Source organism: Calidris pugnax, unplaced genomic scaffold (assembly GCF_001431845.1).
Source record: "Calidris pugnax isolate Ruff unplaced genomic scaffold, ASM143184v1 scaffold4, whole genome shotgun sequence".
In the NCBI taxonomy this organism is placed as follows: domain Eukaryota; kingdom Metazoa; phylum Chordata; class Aves; order Charadriiformes; family Scolopacidae; genus Calidris; species Calidris pugnax.
Window position 1 is genome coordinate 3,524,882 of NW_015090781.1, and position 18,413 is coordinate 3,543,294.

Below are 18,413 nucleotides of genomic sequence, written 5' to 3' on the forward strand. Positions count from 1 at the left end.
GCTTAAAAAATTCTCTGCTTGAAAGTTGGCAAACACTGCCTTGGTATGCAAACAGTGGGGATGGGGTAGGGGAAATCATTTGGCTGTTGAAAAACTGCATATGGGAAAGTCACATGGAGCTTTCAGTGTTTTATTTATAATTCTGCAAAGGCCTCTTCTAATTTGAAAAATAAAAGAGACCAAATAGTGGCTTCTGGAAAGCAAACAGCTCGATTTTTCCATGAGTATTTTTAACACAAATATTAACTTCACAGATTGTAACACTCTTCCCTTCCTAAATACTTTTTTTAGCTTTCAGGATGTATAATTGGCTAAACTAACCTTAACTCCTGCAGCATCTGGCTTCTTAAATTCTAATTGTGAAGCCATAAGAGATGTTTCGTTTTCATTTAGCAAATGCATATTGAGTTTCCAGAAAGGTAACTTGATTTACAATAAGCATACCCAGTGGGAACCATATGCTTTTCACATTTGTATTTTAATGAAGGATTAGAGTATTTTTTTTCAAAATCTCTTTTCCAGAAGAGCACTAGTTTTAGCCATTAAGTAATGTTTAAGTAATAACTGAAGCTGGATTTTCAGATTTGGCTGTATGTGTGAACAGACATTTCCAAGCACAAGTCCTTGGAATGATTTTACTAGTTAATAATGCAACCATGACTTTTATGTTAGCTTGATTCATAGAATCATAGAGTTGTCTAGGTTGGAAGGGACCTTTCAGACCATCCAGTCCAACCATCAACCTCACTCTGATAAAAACCATCACTAACCCATGGCTCTAAGCACTATGGCAACCCGGCTTTGAAATCCCTCCAGGGATGGGGCCTCAACCCTTTCCCTGGGCAGCCCATTCCAAGGCTTAAGAACCCTTTCCATGGAAAAATTGTTCCCAATCTCCAATCTGAACCTCCCCTGGTGCAACTGGAGGCCGTTTCCTCTTGTCCCATGGCCTGTGACTTGGGAGCAGAGACCGACCCCCCCTGGCTACACCCTCCTTTCAGGGAGTTGGAGAGAGCCAGAAGGTCTCCCCTCAGCCTCCTTTTCTCCAGGCTGAACCCCCCCAGCTCCCTCAGCCTCTCCTCATCAGACTTCTTCTCCAGACCCCTCCCCAGCTCCGTTGCCCTTCTCTGGACCCACTCCAGCCCCTCAATGTCTTTTTTTTGTGGTGAGGGGCCCAAAACTGGCCCCAGCCCTCGAGGTGGGGCCTCCCCAGTGCCCAGTACAGGGGGACCATCACCTCCTGAGTCCTAGTCACCACGCTGTTCCTGATTCTGAGCAGTGTTTTGTGTATATGTGTGCGTATCAGTATAAGTATTCTATATCAGTATAAGTATTAAGTAAAATTGCTTGAAGAAAGCTAAAGGAAGAGTGATAGAAGAGGTCTGCTTGAGAGGCTCTAGCGTTCTCCTTCTGCTCAAATTGCTGAACATGACTAACTCTTTGCAGAATGGCATTTAAGGTTACATTTGGAGTCATTAGGTTATAAACAGTCCACAAAATATTTTACATAGTTCATGTTGATATTCCTCTGAAGATCCAGATTCCCTGGGGAGAAATGAGAATACGCACCACAAACATTCTCAGTTCTTGAGGTTTATCCACAACTTCCTAGATCACTGGAGATCAACTATCTCATGAAGAAATTATTAAAAAACAAATTTTGATGCAGCTCCGAGTGTTTATATGCGGGGGGAATATACTGGGTAACGCTCTTTCTTTTAGTTGGCAGATTTTCCTATTTTTGCTGGCTGGCTGAGATGTTGATTGTGATTGGAAAAATCTTTCTGACTTCAATTTGGTATGGTTATACGAACCTTCATATTCAAGAATGCTTTTGAGTCCAGGGCTGTGTTGGGAAAAGACATGGTAGAAGTAAGTGTTCAAATCTTGACAGAATGTCTGAATCTGTGCTATTGAATAGAGAGAGGAGTCCTTTCATTTGTGTTTCTTATGGGAGGGAAGTTCTTGACCCTTCTTGAAGGTACCAGAGTGTCTCTGACAGATCTTACCCACCATGTAATCTTTTTGCCAAGAATAAAACGATGTCTACTGTGCAAAAGTGACTGTTCTGTCCTAGGCACAATCCCTGTAAAACTGGCTCTGTGGGGGGACTGTGTTGTACTTGTGAAAATGGTCTTGTTTTTGTTTCTGCCATCAGCATTTGCTGCCTCTACTGAATGTTTGGCATCTGCAATAGCAGATCCACAGCCTGTGCTCCTTGCTTGTGTGGTCAACCGACCTAGGGCAACACTCTGGAATAAAACAAAACCTCTAGACCACCAGAAATGAATCTTGTATCACATTCCACTGTTACTTGGCAAAATTTTGAGATTTATAGACCTGGCAGTATGGCTCTGGGTTCTCTGTCAAATCCCTGACTTAAGTGGCATTTCTCATACCTGAGGGAGATGCAATTCACAAGGGACATCCTTGGCATCTGTGTGCATCCAAATTTCTTCCAGCTCTTCTAGATGAGAGGCAAAAGGTGCAGGACCTGAGTGAGGAGCTGGCGAGAGCTGCTCTGAGTTACAGTTTACAGACTGTAGGAGCCACTGGTGCATCCCTCTGCTCCTGGAAAGTTTAGGAAACAGCATTTTTCATATGTTTGCTGAGTTTTTGGAGTTCTGGCTGTCCCTCAGGCTGGTTGGAAAGCTGGTTGCAGACAATTTGAGGACAGTACTTTACACTGATGAGGAAGCAGCGGGGTTGCGCTTCCTCCATCCTGCCTTGAAAGGAGAAGTGCAGAGGCTCAGCTGTCCGGAGCTGCACGACTATAAGGTGTAATAATAGCTCAAAGACTTTTCTCTTGCTACACAGCTCAACCATACACTAACTGCATCTGGACTAACTTGTCCAGAGTGCTTGATCGATAGCAAAGCTACTTCATTCACCTCTGTTACTGATCTGATTTCTAAATTGAATCCTTCAAGCATCCGTAAGGGTCTCTCTTGGCGCACACACTGAATACCCCTGGTTCTGTGGCTCACTTTGGCAGATACAAGTTCCATTTCACTAATGTGTTTCTACATTTCCAAAAGATTACTTTAGCATTTTTGGTTGCGACATTGCTTTGAATTTCCCCAAAATTTGGGGACATTTTTGACTGTCACGTATTTTTCCTCACAGTGACTTCAGCTCAGCATGGACTCAGACTTCAATAAATAGTCTGCTGTCTGCTGATGCTTTAAAGGGTAAAGTCATGTTGTCAGTTTATGGTGAATTCTTTCTGAAATGGGGTATGTTTTAAGCAGTCTTAACATTTTCATTTATCATGCCAGACCTGTATTTTAAATGGATCCTGAAATTTATTATCATCTTCATTATTTGTTGCTGATATTAAAGACAGCTGCTAATATCAGTCATCTAGAACTGAAGGGAGAGTAAATATTTTAATGTTTGTGTAGTTCACCTTTGGTGTAAGAATTGTATTGCAGCTAGCAAGGAACACACACAAGCTTAAAAAAGGTTCTGCAAATTCAGTGTTAGCTGTAAAAAAAAAAAAAAAGAAAAAAAAAAGGAGTATTGATCTAAAATTTAATGAAGAAAGTGAGTAAACAGTAACTCAGTAACTGATATATACAGTGAAAGGGTTTGTTGTTCTTTCGGTTCTTGAGGGAAAAACAGAAAATGCACAAACTCCTGGTTGTAACTCTACATGCATTAAAAGGAAGGTAAAGGGGTCAAATTAAAGGAATAAGGAAGAAAAAGTTAGAAAATAATGAAGTCTGTAGTTTCAGTCTCTAGTAAAGGATCAGAATAAATCCCTAAAGAAATTATAAGCATTTCTAAGGTAACAGAGAACAAGCCGTGTGGATTTATCAGGAACAACCTCATGAGGGGAAAAGAATTAATTTACTTGATTCAAGTAAGGGAACACGTTGGTTATGGGATGCTGAGTAGGGATCTGTGACTTATTGCGTGGAGAAAGTCAAATGGAGGGAGTCTGGGATTTGGGATGTATCAGAATTTGAGTGCAGTTGTTGCAAAAAAAGCCTAACCCAGACCTTTAATGATGTAGATGTGTCCTCTACAGGTATTTTGTAATACTGCATATTAGTAAGTGATGTGCACCGTTTGGTATCCCACATTCTAAAATGGAAGTGGCATGCTGAAAAGAACATTAAAACTACAATTTAGTCCTTGTGGTCTGTGGAAACAGACTTCTTTTGTCTTCTGAAAGCAGCTTATAGAGGAATGGAACAATTTTCCACATGAGCTAAGTTATGAAGATGACTGTGATCAGTTGTCTTGTTTTTGGTAGAGAAGAAGAAATGACTGCCCTATCTTGCACTAAGGCCTGAATTAATGTTAATATTGTAATTTTTAAAGAACATTTGGGACACATTGCTGGTTACGGCGGTGGGAACACTGGTGATTGCAGTCGTCTTGAGAATAGGTTAGAGAATTGTTATGACTTTGGGTACAGCGAATCGTTCCCGGAGCAGCTTGGCAGGGTGACTTCTTGAGAAGCCTTTCAGCCTGGTGCCTCTGGGTTTGCATTTTTCATTTTTCAGCAGCCCTGACGTTTGAAGCCTGTGTTAAGGAACAAGTGCTGAAAGGAGGACAGGTCCGATGGCCAGTCTGTAATTAAATCCGTAATTAAATCCTGTTCACAAATGTTGCTGTCCGTCCCTAAGTTCTTTATGTATTTTTACCTGGAAGATGTCTCTTTCAATGGTCTGATGACTTCACAAGTTGCAGGCTGGGTCTCTGCAATGAAATCAGGGGGCAGTTTTCTCACTTGTTTCCAGGAAAAGGAGGGCTGGTCTGGGTTTCCAAAGAAGATGTTCAGAATTTCTTCTCCCCAAACTACCTGCATCAGGGGAAAAATACTACTGTAGGAGCCTACAGTATATCAGAAGTGAGTATTTCTAAAAACTTAAATTATTTCCTTGCCTTAGAGTTTCTTCATTCAACAGGCACCCACGAGTTTCTGAGCTTTCTGGGCGCTGACACGACACGTGTGTCATTCACCTTTTGAAGAAGAAAATAACTGGCTTCTGACAGCTTGGGGTTTTGTTTTGTTTTTTAATTAGCACCAACTACCTTCCTCTAAAAAGGTAGGATCTCAATCAGGTTTTGCTTTGTTTTGATTTTGATATATTTTTTTTTTAACACGGATGCACAGGGACTATTTGGTTTATGCTATGGGAGAATTTTTAAGGAGAACAGTGGTTGCAGGAGTGAGAGGCCACTGGTGCTGTGATCCAGAGCAGATGCATGTCTGGAAGCCAGACTGGAGCAAGGAGAAAGCCAGCCCTTAGCCTTCTCTTTCTCTGCCTGCAACCTTGCTGCAGAGAGAAATGTGTGGAAGAGGTAAGGCAGCGTGGGTCACCCTGTCCTCCCTCAGCCCTGCTACGGCCAGGGGAGTGCTGGCTTTATCTGCTGGAGGAATAACAAGCACTAATGGAAATTACAGCAGTTGGGATAAGATAATACCCATAAAGGCGCGTTACGGCGATCAGTATTTCTTACCGAGATAAAGCTGAAATGAGGTTTTAATTATTGGGCATTGAACTATATGAAACAAAGCATGCTTGTGTACACAGGGGGAGCATACACTGCCCGTATATCTAAGGGGCAAAGCCTACAAATAAATAGCAGAAAGGTGGGGGGGTGAGACAGCGGGGTGTTGAAGGTGTCTGCCCTTGGGACGGCAAAACCGCCTGGCCTGCAGGTATGGCACTAAAATTTAGAAACTGGCTGTGATTCCAGGTGCCAGTAGTGCTTTTAATGCTTTAGCAAAGGGCAAACTGCATAATGCCATGGCTGAGGCTGAAACACGATGCTTGGGCATGGACACTTGGACATGGACACTCGGACATCGCTTCCTCCCGGTGCCTGTTCCTTACGTAACTGCTGGCTGTCCCAGGGACGGCTCCAGACGAGCTGAGCCCAACAGGAAATATTTGGGTAACTGGTGGCAGCTCTGCTAGGCATAGAAAGAATAACAATCAGTTGTATTTAGAGTCCAGTGGTTGTAGTATCCCAAACAACTTCCGGGCACTCTCCCCATTTTACAGTTGAGAAGAGCTGCAGAGGAGGGAAGTGTGGCAGGATGGAGAAGCTGGTAATGGGAGGCATGGAGTTTTTCCTCCTGTATACTTGGATTGAACCAACTTTATTCATACCTGGAAACCTACATCTGTGAGTTCTCTGCTTTATGTGGATCATGATTTCTGAGGCTTCTCCTCTTTGAGGCAATCCCAAAGGCACCAAAAGCACTCTGAGCACTCTGGTTGGCAGAACAACAAAGTGTGTAGCCTTTTGGGGAGCTTTTCTTGTCTTCCTGGTAAAGATGTAGGCCAAAGCAGAACCAGTGCTGCAACAGGGGAGAGAATTTAAGGCCTTGATATTTCCTGCTGTTTCACAAACGTCGGTAAACTGGGCTTAAAACTGCATTTAACCATACACTAAAAGACGTGTAGATGTGGTGCTTAGGGATGTGGTTTAGGGGAGGATTTGGCAGTGCAAGGTTAATGGTTGGAGTTGATGATCTTAAAGGTCTTTTCCAACCTAAACGATTCTGTGATTCTGTGCTGGTTTGTTTATTCCTTATTTTTGTTTACTCATAATTTCAAAATCGAGATGAGTTCCTGTTTTTCTTTCAAGTACTTAGATCCTAAGTAACGCAGTAATTCAAGTTAGAACAGATGAGCTTGTGTTTAAGATGAGGTTTTCTGAAGTGGTTTTTCCTTAAAGTTGCATGTTTAAAGAAGTTTTTAACTGTGGAGGTTAAGATCTGATAGCTCTAGTTTTATCTAGCGATTTAAAAGTGATGTCTTTAATACTGTTCTACTGTGATCTTTTAAATGCTTGTGGTATTGAGCTTTCTTAATAGTTAAGCTTGTGGTTTCCTTTAATTCTTCGCTTTGGTTGTATGAAAATATATGTATGTGATCTTCAGTGCTCTTCATTTTTGGAAAAGAAGTAGTCTTCCTGTCTTGCTAATCAGACTGTGCCATGTGGAAGGGTTTCTCTTGTGTTTGTGCCAGGCTTTAACCGCAAATGCCGAGCCTCAGCCTACCTGGAGCAGTTCAGATGGCTTTACTTTTCTGCTAGATAACAGAAATGCTGTAAAACTCTAGGTACTGCATAGCCCATTGGATTCATTGGCAGGCTTTTTAATTTTGGGAGTACTGCATTGTGATCGGCTTGTATTTTCTAAGAGGAAGAAGACTTGGTTAAACCAGTTGTTTGTGGTTTGTGTACCACAAACCCAGTCATCTGTGTGACCCAGAACCCACTTATCGATGGGGATGTAGGAGCCACAGCAGGGCCTGGAGTGTAAAGTCCAGAGGTAATACTAGGAAAGTGCTTGAGGGTATATAGATATACATATATATATATATATATATATGTGACAGTTTGAGGATGTTTGTTTGCCTTAGCATAACCTATGAAGTATTGCTCTGCTGTGCAACACTATCAAACCAGAATTTCTAGCAGGGTGCTCGGAAAGAGGCAGCTGCTGATGTCTCTTTTTTTTCCCTAAAGGATTTCCCAGAAAATCTGTTCCTCTCAAGAAGGGTACAGGCCATATAGGAGTGGTACTGTGCTGGAAACAGAAACTTAATTCTCGGAACTCAATAAAAGAACCTCTTTCTTATAAAATGAGCTGAGGAAAACAAGACTACTGGGATTTTGGGGGCTTTTCTAAATTTGTTCAAGATGTAAACAAAGGCTCAGAAAAGACCAGTGAATTTCAGAAAGATCTGACCAGGCTGTATGCATAACAGATCCACCAGCAAAGTCTCCCATGATGAGAGAGCCATTTTAACTGATTTGTGTACCTCTTGTTGGGTTAACTAGCTGCACCCTTCCTGAAGAAAGAGCTGAACATCTTTGGGCAACTGGAGGCCCATTTGATGCCACTGCTCCTGATGAAGGTGTGGTTTTTAGGTTTGTAAGAAAAGTAGCAGAGGTTAACATCAAAATACCTGCTAATTTTCAAGGATACCATCATTCAAAATTGCATACTTCTGTCCGTGTCTAATTACTGACCAGATGTGCTATTTATTGACATCTCTGTGAGTGTTTCCCACAGTAAAGATGCCCGTGCCTTGTGTGTGAGACCTGGATTTTATCTGAACGGTAGCGTTTCATGGAATGGCACTTGTGAGAGTACAAAAGGGGCAAAGGGCCATGACCTTTCTTGGGTATTGTCGTCTTGCTCACGGTGATGCAATTTGGCTGATCCCTGATCCTCTTCTCCTGCTCCAGACTTCTTTCTTAGGTATATCTTGGTGATGAAATGCCACGTAACAGCCCTTATCTTCAGTGGGTTCTCTGCTTTTGTGGTGGGTTCTAAAAATGCACTTGCAGGCCGTGAAAGATCACCTCCTACTTGATCTGCAGGGGAGCTTGTTTCATAGTTGAACCCAGCAGTGCCAGCACTGCATCCCAGATAATCACTCCACATATATAAGTATCCTTCCCTTTGAAGAATCTTAAGTTAAGATGGTCTGCTGTATAATTGCCTTAGACCCTGGTGAAAAATCCCTTGCTAGGAACCCAGAGGGTCATTTGGAGCAGCGTTATCCCATGAAGTCTAGAGGCAATAGAAGAGTAAGGAAGAAGAAAACCTTAAAATCATTGCTAGTCACCCCAGCAGGAGTGCTGTTAGCTTTGGCAAATCCTGTCTCAACAATAAAGCCAGCTGCCATTTTGGCATGGAGACAGACAGACTTGGCATCAGCCCCTCTGGCATCAAAAAAATGCTTCGTGGGAGCTGGCACCAACACTGTGAAACAAGGGTAAGGCCCAAGGGAAATGCCAAGCAGACATGAGATGAGCACTAAAAATAGTGAGTTGCTGTCATTTGGAGAGAAAACAAGAGTAGGGCATCGAAGATCTCCATCAAGGTTGTGCTGGTGAGCAGCTTTTGGACAATGCTGTCTCCTGTGATGATGTGACCGAAGGAGACGCACAAGCTGTATTTTTGGTACCCACATGGTGCAAGACTCTAAAACTAGACCAGACGCTTACCGTCTTCATTCCACGTTTGGGGGATCCTGTTACTGTCGGCAGGCTCTGCCTTCTTCCCTGTCTGCTGCAGGTCATCTCCTCTTGAGCTGTTACCAAAGGTCCTGTTTGCATACACAGGCATAAGGAAAACGTAGAGCTCTAGTGCCAAAAAAGCAAAGAGCCAGGGTAGTGTCCCTACACCACCCCGGACACACTAGCCCTCCTGGAGACAGTCTTGTCAAATGTTTAACAGCTGATCTGCCCCCCTCCCTCCTCCTCCTCCTCCTCCTCCTCCTCCTCCTCCTCCTCCTCCTCCTCCTCCTCCTCCTCCTCCTCCTCCTCCTCCTCCTCCTCCTCCTCCTCCTCCTCCTCCTCCTCCTCCTCCTCCTCCTCCTCCTCCTCCTCCTCCTCCTCCTCCTCCTCCTCCTCCTCCTCCTCCTCCTCCTCCTCCTCCTCCTCCTCCTCCTCCTCCTCCTCCTCCTCCTCCTCCTCCTCCTCCTCCTCCTCCTCCTCCTCCTCCTCCTCTCCCAGCAGGCTCAGAGAAAGCCAAGGAGGCTTTCCAGTGACTCCATTGCCCACTCCAGCCTAAAACTGAAGCCTGACATTGGTGCCCAAAACCTGGGAATGCTGACGGGACAGAATCGACTCTGTCTCCCCTGAAGTGGTGTCACCTCGTATAGGGCAATTTCAACTCTTTAGTCCCCCTCTGCCTCGGTGGCAAAGGACTTTAAAGCTTTTTAAGACCTCTGGGCTTGAGTGGCAGGCCTGGGGACTGAAATGGTGGTCATACAAAATAGATGATGCAAATGGCCTTTGGCATTACAATTACATTGGCTTGGCCACAGCTCTGCTGCTGTGAAGAGAAGCCCGCTGGACCTGTGGCTAATCATTTTCTCCTCCTTGGGGAACAAGCAATGGGAAACAATGTCACTGAGGGCTGGAAATTTCAAGCTACACTTAGCAAAAACTATTTTGGTCTCAGAGAAGGAGCCTGGACTTTTTATTGCCACTACTCTCCCATCAGCTGAACAGCAGAGTGGGTAGGAGTGTCTGGAACAGCCTGGATGTGACCTCTTTTGTCTCCTCTGTCAGGTGGGTGTTGGAGAGGACTCCTCCTGGGTATCTCCTTCACATCCAGCCCTTGTCTGTTTCATGCCCTTGCTTGAGTGCCCTGCTCACGATACAGAAATCAGCTTCAGAGGAGGGATTTCTTGCTGTACAAAACTGCAAATGAAAATACTCTTGCTATTTCTTCACCCACATATGGAAAGTGAAGAGGAGGACAAGGCTCCTGCTGAAATACCAGGTGACAGAGTGGGTAGTGGCTTCCTGTGCAGTGCCCCTTCCTTTTGAACTCGTGCACGGCTTTCAGGTGGAGGACGTGGCACGTATTTGCAGTGGTCCACTTGGCCAGCAATTGCTGTTCAGGATCCACTCAGAATGAAGACTCGATTGGAACCAGCATGAGCTGTTGTCATTGAGGCTCTCTGCAACACTGAGCACATCTCAAAGTGTGCAGTCTCTTCCTCCTTGGTTAACCAGTTACTTGGAGACAAAGACAGGTGACAGCAGTGAGGCTGAAACGCTCCGTCCCTATTTGCTTATCTTGACTTAGTAAGCTGCAAAAGTTTCTTACACTTCTAAACCACTGAGCTGAGCGCAGCGGTGACAGGCTGCAGGGAAGAGGGACCTGCCGAAGGACAGATTCTAACCACTGCAAGCCCTTGTGCTTCGTGGCACATTAAAATTGATTGATCCAGCAGGCTGGCTGCAGCGCTGGCTCAACCAGCCAGTTCCAACATGTAGGGTGTCTTTTCCTCCAGTTACTCTCTGTTCTCTCTAAACAATGATTAAGTCACTTTGGCCTGACAAACGTTAAACGCAAGTGACTTCGGTGTCCTTGGTTTGTAGTTGAGCTGCACGCAAATCTGGGGACCCGCTTTACCCCACTCCCAAATCATACAGTAGTACTAGACACCGTGGGTCTGAAGGGCTTTTTTGGATCATGTCTCCCCTAAGCAACAGAGTAGATAACTCTAGGTCCTGTAGGTACCGGGAAATTATCAGACTGACCTGTTCCTGTTTGTCCTCTGGAATTTGTTGCTGACGTTCTTCGTCGGCTGCGCCAATGCTATAGGTTACATGAACCCGGGGGCACCTGCTCCTCGTATTGGAAAGTCATCGTGTTCTTGGGATGGTGCTGTTGGGGTGGGGAAGTGGCCCTTCACTCTTCAGGAATCGACAGCAAGCGGGCACGTTGTGCGGGCGGGTGGCCAGCCAGAAGTGGTTTCCAGACAGATCTAGCACTGCGTTGCTGTTCCAGCACTGGTGAGCTCCCAGCATCTCACGGGGGTTTTGCTAGCCAACAAACCCCTTTAGAACATTGGCTGTCAAGGCAGATAGAGCCTGGTTGTTCCTGGATGTCATCTTATTCTAAACAGAGATGCGCTTTTATGCCTTTCTGTATGTTTCTTTCCCTTTTTTTCTTTATTCCCAGAGCCATCTCCAGGATGGGGAAGGATAAAGTCACCCTCACTCAGGTTGTTTCTTTCACACGTTGTTCTGAGTGCCTGACAGACCTGTGTAGTCGCAGTTGTAGCACCCAAGGCTGTGGGCTGACTGATGGAAATGGATAGCTGATGCTCCAGGGATGCTCCGGTTACCAACATGAAAATAACAGAGTGCACAAATAGAAAAGTCATTAGATAACATTGTTCCAACTTTATGGTAAACCTGTGTATATATATAGCTGCAGAACCATGGTATTAAAGTGTAATTGAGGGGATATTGCACACCACCCAAGTTTACTGTTGAAAACCTCTCCCTGCCTAGGACTGTAATCATGGAGCAACTGGAGTAGTCTTGTGCTTCGAGCCTGACAGATTGGAGGTGCACAACTTCAATTTTTGTTCCAATTGCGGTGTTGTAACTGGATCATCTAAAGGTCAAGCTGTCTCCTCAGAGGGTATCAAAATGGATATTGTATCTTGCTGGGTTACTAAATCTGCTTGCAAGCATCTCCCATCAAGTATGGAAAGCTACTCTAAAGTGGCCCAAACACCTTCCATCATCTGCTTCAGTTCTGGGCTCGTATCTGAGGTCACGAGGCACAGTGTGTGTTGGGCTTGAGAAGGTGTCAAGCAGCATCCTTTGCTTGACGTCGAGTTTGGGGTGGATGGCATGTTCAGGAGAGCAGTACTACAGACTGATAAAGCCTAGAGGCCTTTATTCCCTCTTTTTCAAAAGAAACTTGCTCACTATTACCTTGTGGTGTGATCCACATCGACGTTCCAAAAAAGGATGGTTGGTGGCTGCCTAAAGAAGCAATTTTTCAAAATAATGTAGATTCCATAATCTGTCCTGACATTAGCCCTGACTTTTCAGAGCCCTCAAGAGATTCATCTACAGAGAAACTGTAAAAACTTGTGTTTGTTCTTTTCACTATATCTCAGATAGACACATTTTTGTGTCATAGGTCGGTGGACTTTGCAGATGTTAAACTCCAGGTTTGTATGAGGGAAATGAAACCCATGCTGAGCCTGCCTTAGAGCTGCTCCTGCTTTCATTAAAATAATGATTATTTCAGCTCTGGTTGCCCCAAGCAGAGAGCAATAGAAAATTAGAAAGGTTTTGGAAATGGGCAACTGAGCAGCTGAAGGCTTTGGGAAAAGATTTTTACGTTAAGAGGATGGGGAAGATTGATATCTTTTATAAGAAGATAGCTAACAGGTACAGAGTAATGAATGGGTGAGAAGATGGATGGGGACTTCTGTTCCCACCTGCTAATAATATGAAAGTCAGATTAGAAGGTGGTGAATTCACTCCTGGTGAAAGGAACTATTTGTTCACAACCGCTGTCCATGAAACTCATTACTGCAAGACAAAGCAATGGGGCAAGTGCTTACGAACTTAAAAAGGAGAAGGTAAAAGGATAGCAGTTAGAATATCCAAAGTGATTGCAAAGATTAGGAGAACCGAAGTGTTTTGAAAAGTCTCTAAGATTAGGGTATGAGTTAACTCATCCAGCTGGTTTTGGGTTTTTTTTTGCCCTTGTCCAGGGCTTTTCCCATAGTGACCTAAAGTGGAGTTTGTGGAGTGTGTCACTGGCCGCTGTCACACAGCAGTTGATGCTGGTGCAGTTGAACGTGGTAACGTGTGCTTGCAAACCACCTTTTTTTTTATGGTGTCAGTCTTTCCAGGATTGCTAAATTCACACATAAATCAGGATGCTTTTGCTTTTCCGCTTAAGTTACTGCCTTTGATAGTCCTTCACAACTTGTCTGAGATCTGGAATGACGCTTCGCCTTTTGAGTACGTGCTGGGGGAGAGGCGGGTGGTTAAAGTTAGATTCCTTCTGACAGTCAGGATTTAGAAATTGCTGCATTGGCTCAGCCCTGGGATGTGCCTGGTCCAGGGCTCTGGAGAGCAACAGCCAAAATGGGGTATTTCAAAGGACAGCGTGAGGCCACAGAACAGATTACTAAAACAGAGAGCTGCCCTTTTATATCGCTGGTGTTTGTCCGTAGAATTGGGAAAGCAAAGGGTGAGAGTTTGCTTGATCCAAGAGCACAAAAGCTGGAAAATCCCGTTGCCTGGCTGATGCTAGTTAACACTCATGTTTTGTATCCTCCAGGAAATTACTTCTGTGCCTGTTTGCTCTTAGGAAAAACAGAGATGTGCTTAACCTTAAACAGCAAGTTCATATGGTGCCTTTCGGTTGGTGTAGAAAGAAGTAAAGCTTGCATATAGTCTCCCAGCCTAATTGTGTAGAGGACACCCACGGTGGGGTTCTCCTATGGGAAACAACCCCGGGCTGGGCTGGGCTGGGAGGAGGCAGCAGCAGTGGTCACTGAGGGCTTTTGGCATGTGGAAAATGGGTGTCTTTTTCTGACACTGCTGCAAACTATCCGCGGGCATTCTGTTCTGGGTTGGCTTTTTTCTTTCCTTTTTTCTTTCCTATTTTTTTTGCTTTTTTTCAATCTTTTTTTTCTGCTGTTGCAAATTAGCATTTGTAAGAATTATATGTGGTTTCTCTCTCTCTCTCTTCTGAAGTCCTGAAATTATTGTTAAAACTGCTGCTAAAAAAGGGATTCAGTGGACTCTCTATGGAAAAAAAAAAAATTATATTCCTTCCCTCGTCAAATATTTTAATGTGTTGAGCTCTAAAAGCCAAAGAGGCCAAAAGCAAGGGGAGTTGCCCCTCTCTCAGATATCCGTGAAGCTGCTGCTGGGGCACGTGGTAGTGGCCGTGGTGTCCTAGTCCCCCCCGTCCCCCCCCCGACAGACGAGGACAGCTGCTGATTAAAGAGAAGCATGAAAAAAAGAAGTTGCTGAACTTTCAAAGTGGAGGTAGAAAAGGGAGTTAAATTTAGATTACCTTCTGCAGTGTCATCTCCTACACCGCTGTGGAACTTGCTGTACTCCTTGCTTGGGAGAGGACAAACAAGACATGCCATCCTGGGCACCAGATGATAAATTTGTTTATAAGGCTTAATTGCCCCTTGGCATCAAAGTGTGAAATGAGCATGAGTCGAAACCTTCCGTCGGGTCTAATCACGTTTTCCTTGGGGAGAAGGGGATTAAAATGTCTTCCCATCACCTGTCCAATGTCGGAGAGGCCCCGGTTGTGATCCTAATGAGATCAGGGGAGTTGTTGCTGTTTCTTTAATGGCAGGGCTGTTATCTGGAGGGACTGAGAGTTGAACAGTGCCCTAAGAGTTGCTCAGAAAAAATGGAGCTGTGGTGGCAGGCAGAAAAAGGCATTGGGAGTGTTTTGGGTCTGTGAAGGCTTTACCCGATGTGGAGGTAACCATGGTGGTTGCTCTTAGGGCTCCAGCCCTGTTGAGCAAGAAGCATCAAACTTTGCTTTCCCCTCAAAAAAAAAATAGATAAAACATCTATTTTTACTTTGGGAGATTTAATCATCACTGAGGAGCTGTGGGCTCTTGCCAGTGTTTTTAATAGACTCCCCTCCACTTGCAGCACCCAGCTGGCAGGGAGGAGAGCCCTTCTGCTCCTCGGCAGCCCCCTGCCAGGGTCCCAACAGCACCGAGCTCCCTGGGCTTACCCAGCAGCTCTCTCTTAAGGTTCAGGGCTTGCTTCTTTTTTTTTTTTTTTTTTTGGTTTTTTGTTTTTTTTTTTTTTTTTTTTTTCAGAACTGCCCGACCTGATGTCATTTCCCTCTTGCAAACACCCCGGCTGGGCTGCGTCTGAGATATGTCACGGGGAGTGGGAGGAGGAGGAGGAGGAGGAGGAGGAGGAGGAGAAGGGGGAGCCAAGCGCAATGCGTGCAGTGTCCCAGGACCCTGTTTACTTTGCGTTCCCAGCCGAGGAAGCCCTGGTTTTTAAATAGGATCGGAGGAGCGGGGGCTGCCCACGGCAGATGAGGAAATGGTCACTCTGGGGCTTTAAAATTCCTGCCTTCCCATGCGCTGGTGCGGAGGATGAGCCTGCAGAATGCCTTTCCTCCTGGGTCTCAGACAGGTAACCAGCTGGGGTGCGGTGGGAGCTGCTTGCTCAGGTGGAGGACGTCACCGACTGCTTTTATTATTATTTTTATTCCCCCCCCCTCCCTCCTTTCCCCTGCAAGGAAACGATTTCTGCCTTTCCCAAAACGGAGCCGTAGCAGCAGCGGTTCCCCACCCCGTAGCCTTTGATGGGGGAGCACGGTAGCGTGAGAGAGGCTTTTTATTAAGCAAGGAAGGAGCAAAACTGCAAAGCTGGGGAGAGGAACTCCCGTGTTGAGCATAGGCTTTGCGGCAGGGGGGCTCTGGCTCTTTGTGTCCTGCTCCTGTGTTGTTTGGTTGGGTTTTAGGGTACTTACCGCAGTCCTTAATATGGAATTGTGTTTATATCGCTTAAAAACTTGCCAAACTTCTTGTGCGGGCAGTATTTTGAGTGTTAAACTGTGGGTTTCTTCAAAAAAAAAAGAAAAACTTTTATATATTATATATATATCTCTCAACTCTGACAAAGGTCACCAAATGGAAAATGGCAACGTGCTGTGGTCCCCAGCCTGGTGCCTTTTTAATTGTTCTGGGAGAGTTTGAACTTGAACAAGAAACTTGGGCTAATTTAATAGCTGGTAATGTTGAGCGGAATGAGAAACGGTAGCAACTGCCCAGCTGCTCCCCGCTGGAGGAGGTGCCAACTATGTGTTCTTGGGCTCAGGGAGAGCAAACCCTTTTTTTGGTCTGGGAGGCACGTCTGGAGGGGAATCGAACTGTAAACTCTTTCCAGCACTGCTGGGATCCGTAATCCTCAATAAATAGATATTGCATGATATCAGTGCCGCTTGCCGTTTCTAATTTAGAATTAAAAAGTCAAGATCGGACCGCAGCGTGTTTTAAACTACCTACTTTCAGTTGTTTGAGAAAGGAAGGCAAAAAGACTTGCAGCAAGCACACTGCTGAGTAAACACTGCTCTCTTTTTCCTTATCAGTTCAGTTTTTGGTGAAATGCAGCTCCCCCCCCCTTTCCCCTCCCTCCCAACTCTGCTGAACTGAAAACAGTTTTACATAAGAAACTACCTCTAGCACAATGACCTTCTGTAACTGAACGCAATAGCTATAATAATAGTTCACTTGTTAGCACTCAGAGCAAAGAGACTTTCCCGAAAAACCTGGGAACTGAACCAAGGAGGGAAATTTGGGCTCGAAGGCTGTGGCTTCAGGTAACTCTCAACTTGCCGTGAGACGTAGCTGGCTTCAGCGTTGAGATTGCTCGAGTCTCCCAAGTGTGTTTCCCTCTAAAGTTTCCTATTTCTAACTGCATCTTTTTGTTTGAGAGGTGCGTTTGGGAGAATTGAGGTGCTGCATAAGGGGGAAAAGGAGGTTAGATGTCATTTGGCTTCGTTTGCTCGAGCTGCGAACAGCTGGTTATCTCAGTGGGCTGGATGGTACTTTTTTCTCTGCTTGTAACTTTGGCGCTGATACAGAGGCATTTACAGGAAGCAGAAAAAAGGTGTTGCCTCAAGAACAGAAGAGCAAAGCTCTTGACTATTTTTACCCACCGATGAGGGATATAATGGGAAAGAGCTGCTTGTGGAGCTGCTTGAACTTTTCTTAATCATTTTTAATTTAATAGCTTTTTGACTTAAGAAATCTAAATATTTGTGATTTTTGTCCTGGATGCAGATAGTATTCAAAAATTCAGTTTCTTGCTTCTAAAAGAGCTGGGGGGGGGGAGAGGGGAGAAGGTTGTTAGTGAACAGTGCTATTTAATTAAAACTGCGGGAGGAATCCAGGAATATCTCGTCATGCATCCGCCTCTGTTGTCTCTGGCATTTGCGCTCGGGCTGTGAGCGCTTGGTTGGCTGGGATGTCCTTTTGTTGTTGTCATTGTTCCCACTCAACATGAGGGGTCTTGATCCTGGGGTGCCCTCCCCTGAGCTGGGTGACGAGGACGAAGCGGTGGGAGCCTGGGCCCCCCGGGACACGTGCCCCGTGGTCGCTGCTACACGGCACAACCGCTTCCCCTGCATCTGCCTTCACTTCTTCTTTGGGACCCAGCGCTGCTGAACACGTGGTAAAAATAGGGTGTTTCGTTTGGGTGGGTGGTTTTTTGTTGGTTTTGGTTTTTTTTCCTGTCGTTGCAGCGGGGATGATGTTTAAATGCCTAAAAAGCTAGGTCAGCTCCGTCTGACATCAGCGCAACGTGGGTGTTTAAAGCTCCCGTCCCAGGAAACGTGGTTGTAGAGGATCTCAGCTTTCCATTTCAAGTGGGCATTTCCTCTTAGGGGTCGCAGGTGGAAGCTTGGAGGCGTTCTTCTAGTTCACTGCATAAATGTAAAAGATTAAAAAAAAAAAAAAAGTTTAAAATATTGAATTCCTAACCTTTTCAGTTTTAACTTCAGCTACTGGAGGTTTTCGGTGCTGTCGTCTGTTTGGTGGTTTAAAACAACAAAATGCAAGAGAGCCTCCCCAAAGCTGTGATTTCCTAGAAGAGCCTGTCTCTAATAGGAAAAGGCTGGGGCTGCAGCTGGGAAGCTTCTAGCGAGGCGTGAAGGGTGTAAACACTTTCACGTGGGCTTAAAACACCAATGTGCACTTCTTGGAGTCTGAAAGCGAAACTTGCGATAAACAAAAATGAAACCGGCTCCTACTGAAATATATCAAAGTGTCCACGGTCTGTGAAAAGACAGTGTTCCTTTAAAGATCGTTGGAGTATTTCTCCAAGATAAATGGATGTAACAAAACCAATTTGTTCCTCAGATAAAGGTTAATAAAACCTCAGAGGTTCTGCGTCCGCTGGCGGTGAAGATGGGTCTGCTGTGGCTGATTAATCATGGTGATTTAAATATAATTCTCCTGATGCTGGCATTAGTGAAGCAATAAGTGTTGTGGATTAGAATTCCCATTTTGGAGATCTTCATTGTGCCTGGGACAGCTCAGAGGCATCATTGCTCCCCCACTTATTATACTTTAAGTATTTGGATGTTTGTACTT

General features: G+C 44.9%; 1 protein-coding gene across 4 annotated transcripts in view; it reads left to right on the forward strand.

The window, feature by feature from the left end:
* The window catches only part of WBP1L (WW domain binding protein 1-like), a 63,989-nt gene that overhangs the window by 20,686 nt on the left and 24,890 nt on the right, over positions 1–18,413 (forward strand). For 2 of the 4 annotated variants that reach the window (XM_014960264.1, XM_014960300.1), the window contains exon 1: positions 15,241–15,450. The exons of the other annotated variants lie outside the window; for them this stretch is intronic. In XM_014960264.1, coding sequence (XP_014815750.1) covers positions 15,424–15,450 — 27 coding nt within the window. In that variant the 5' untranslated portion in view covers positions 15,241–15,423. Of the gene's footprint in view, positions 1–15,240; positions 15,451–18,413 lie in introns of those variants that run through there. 4 annotated transcript variants of the gene reach the window in all.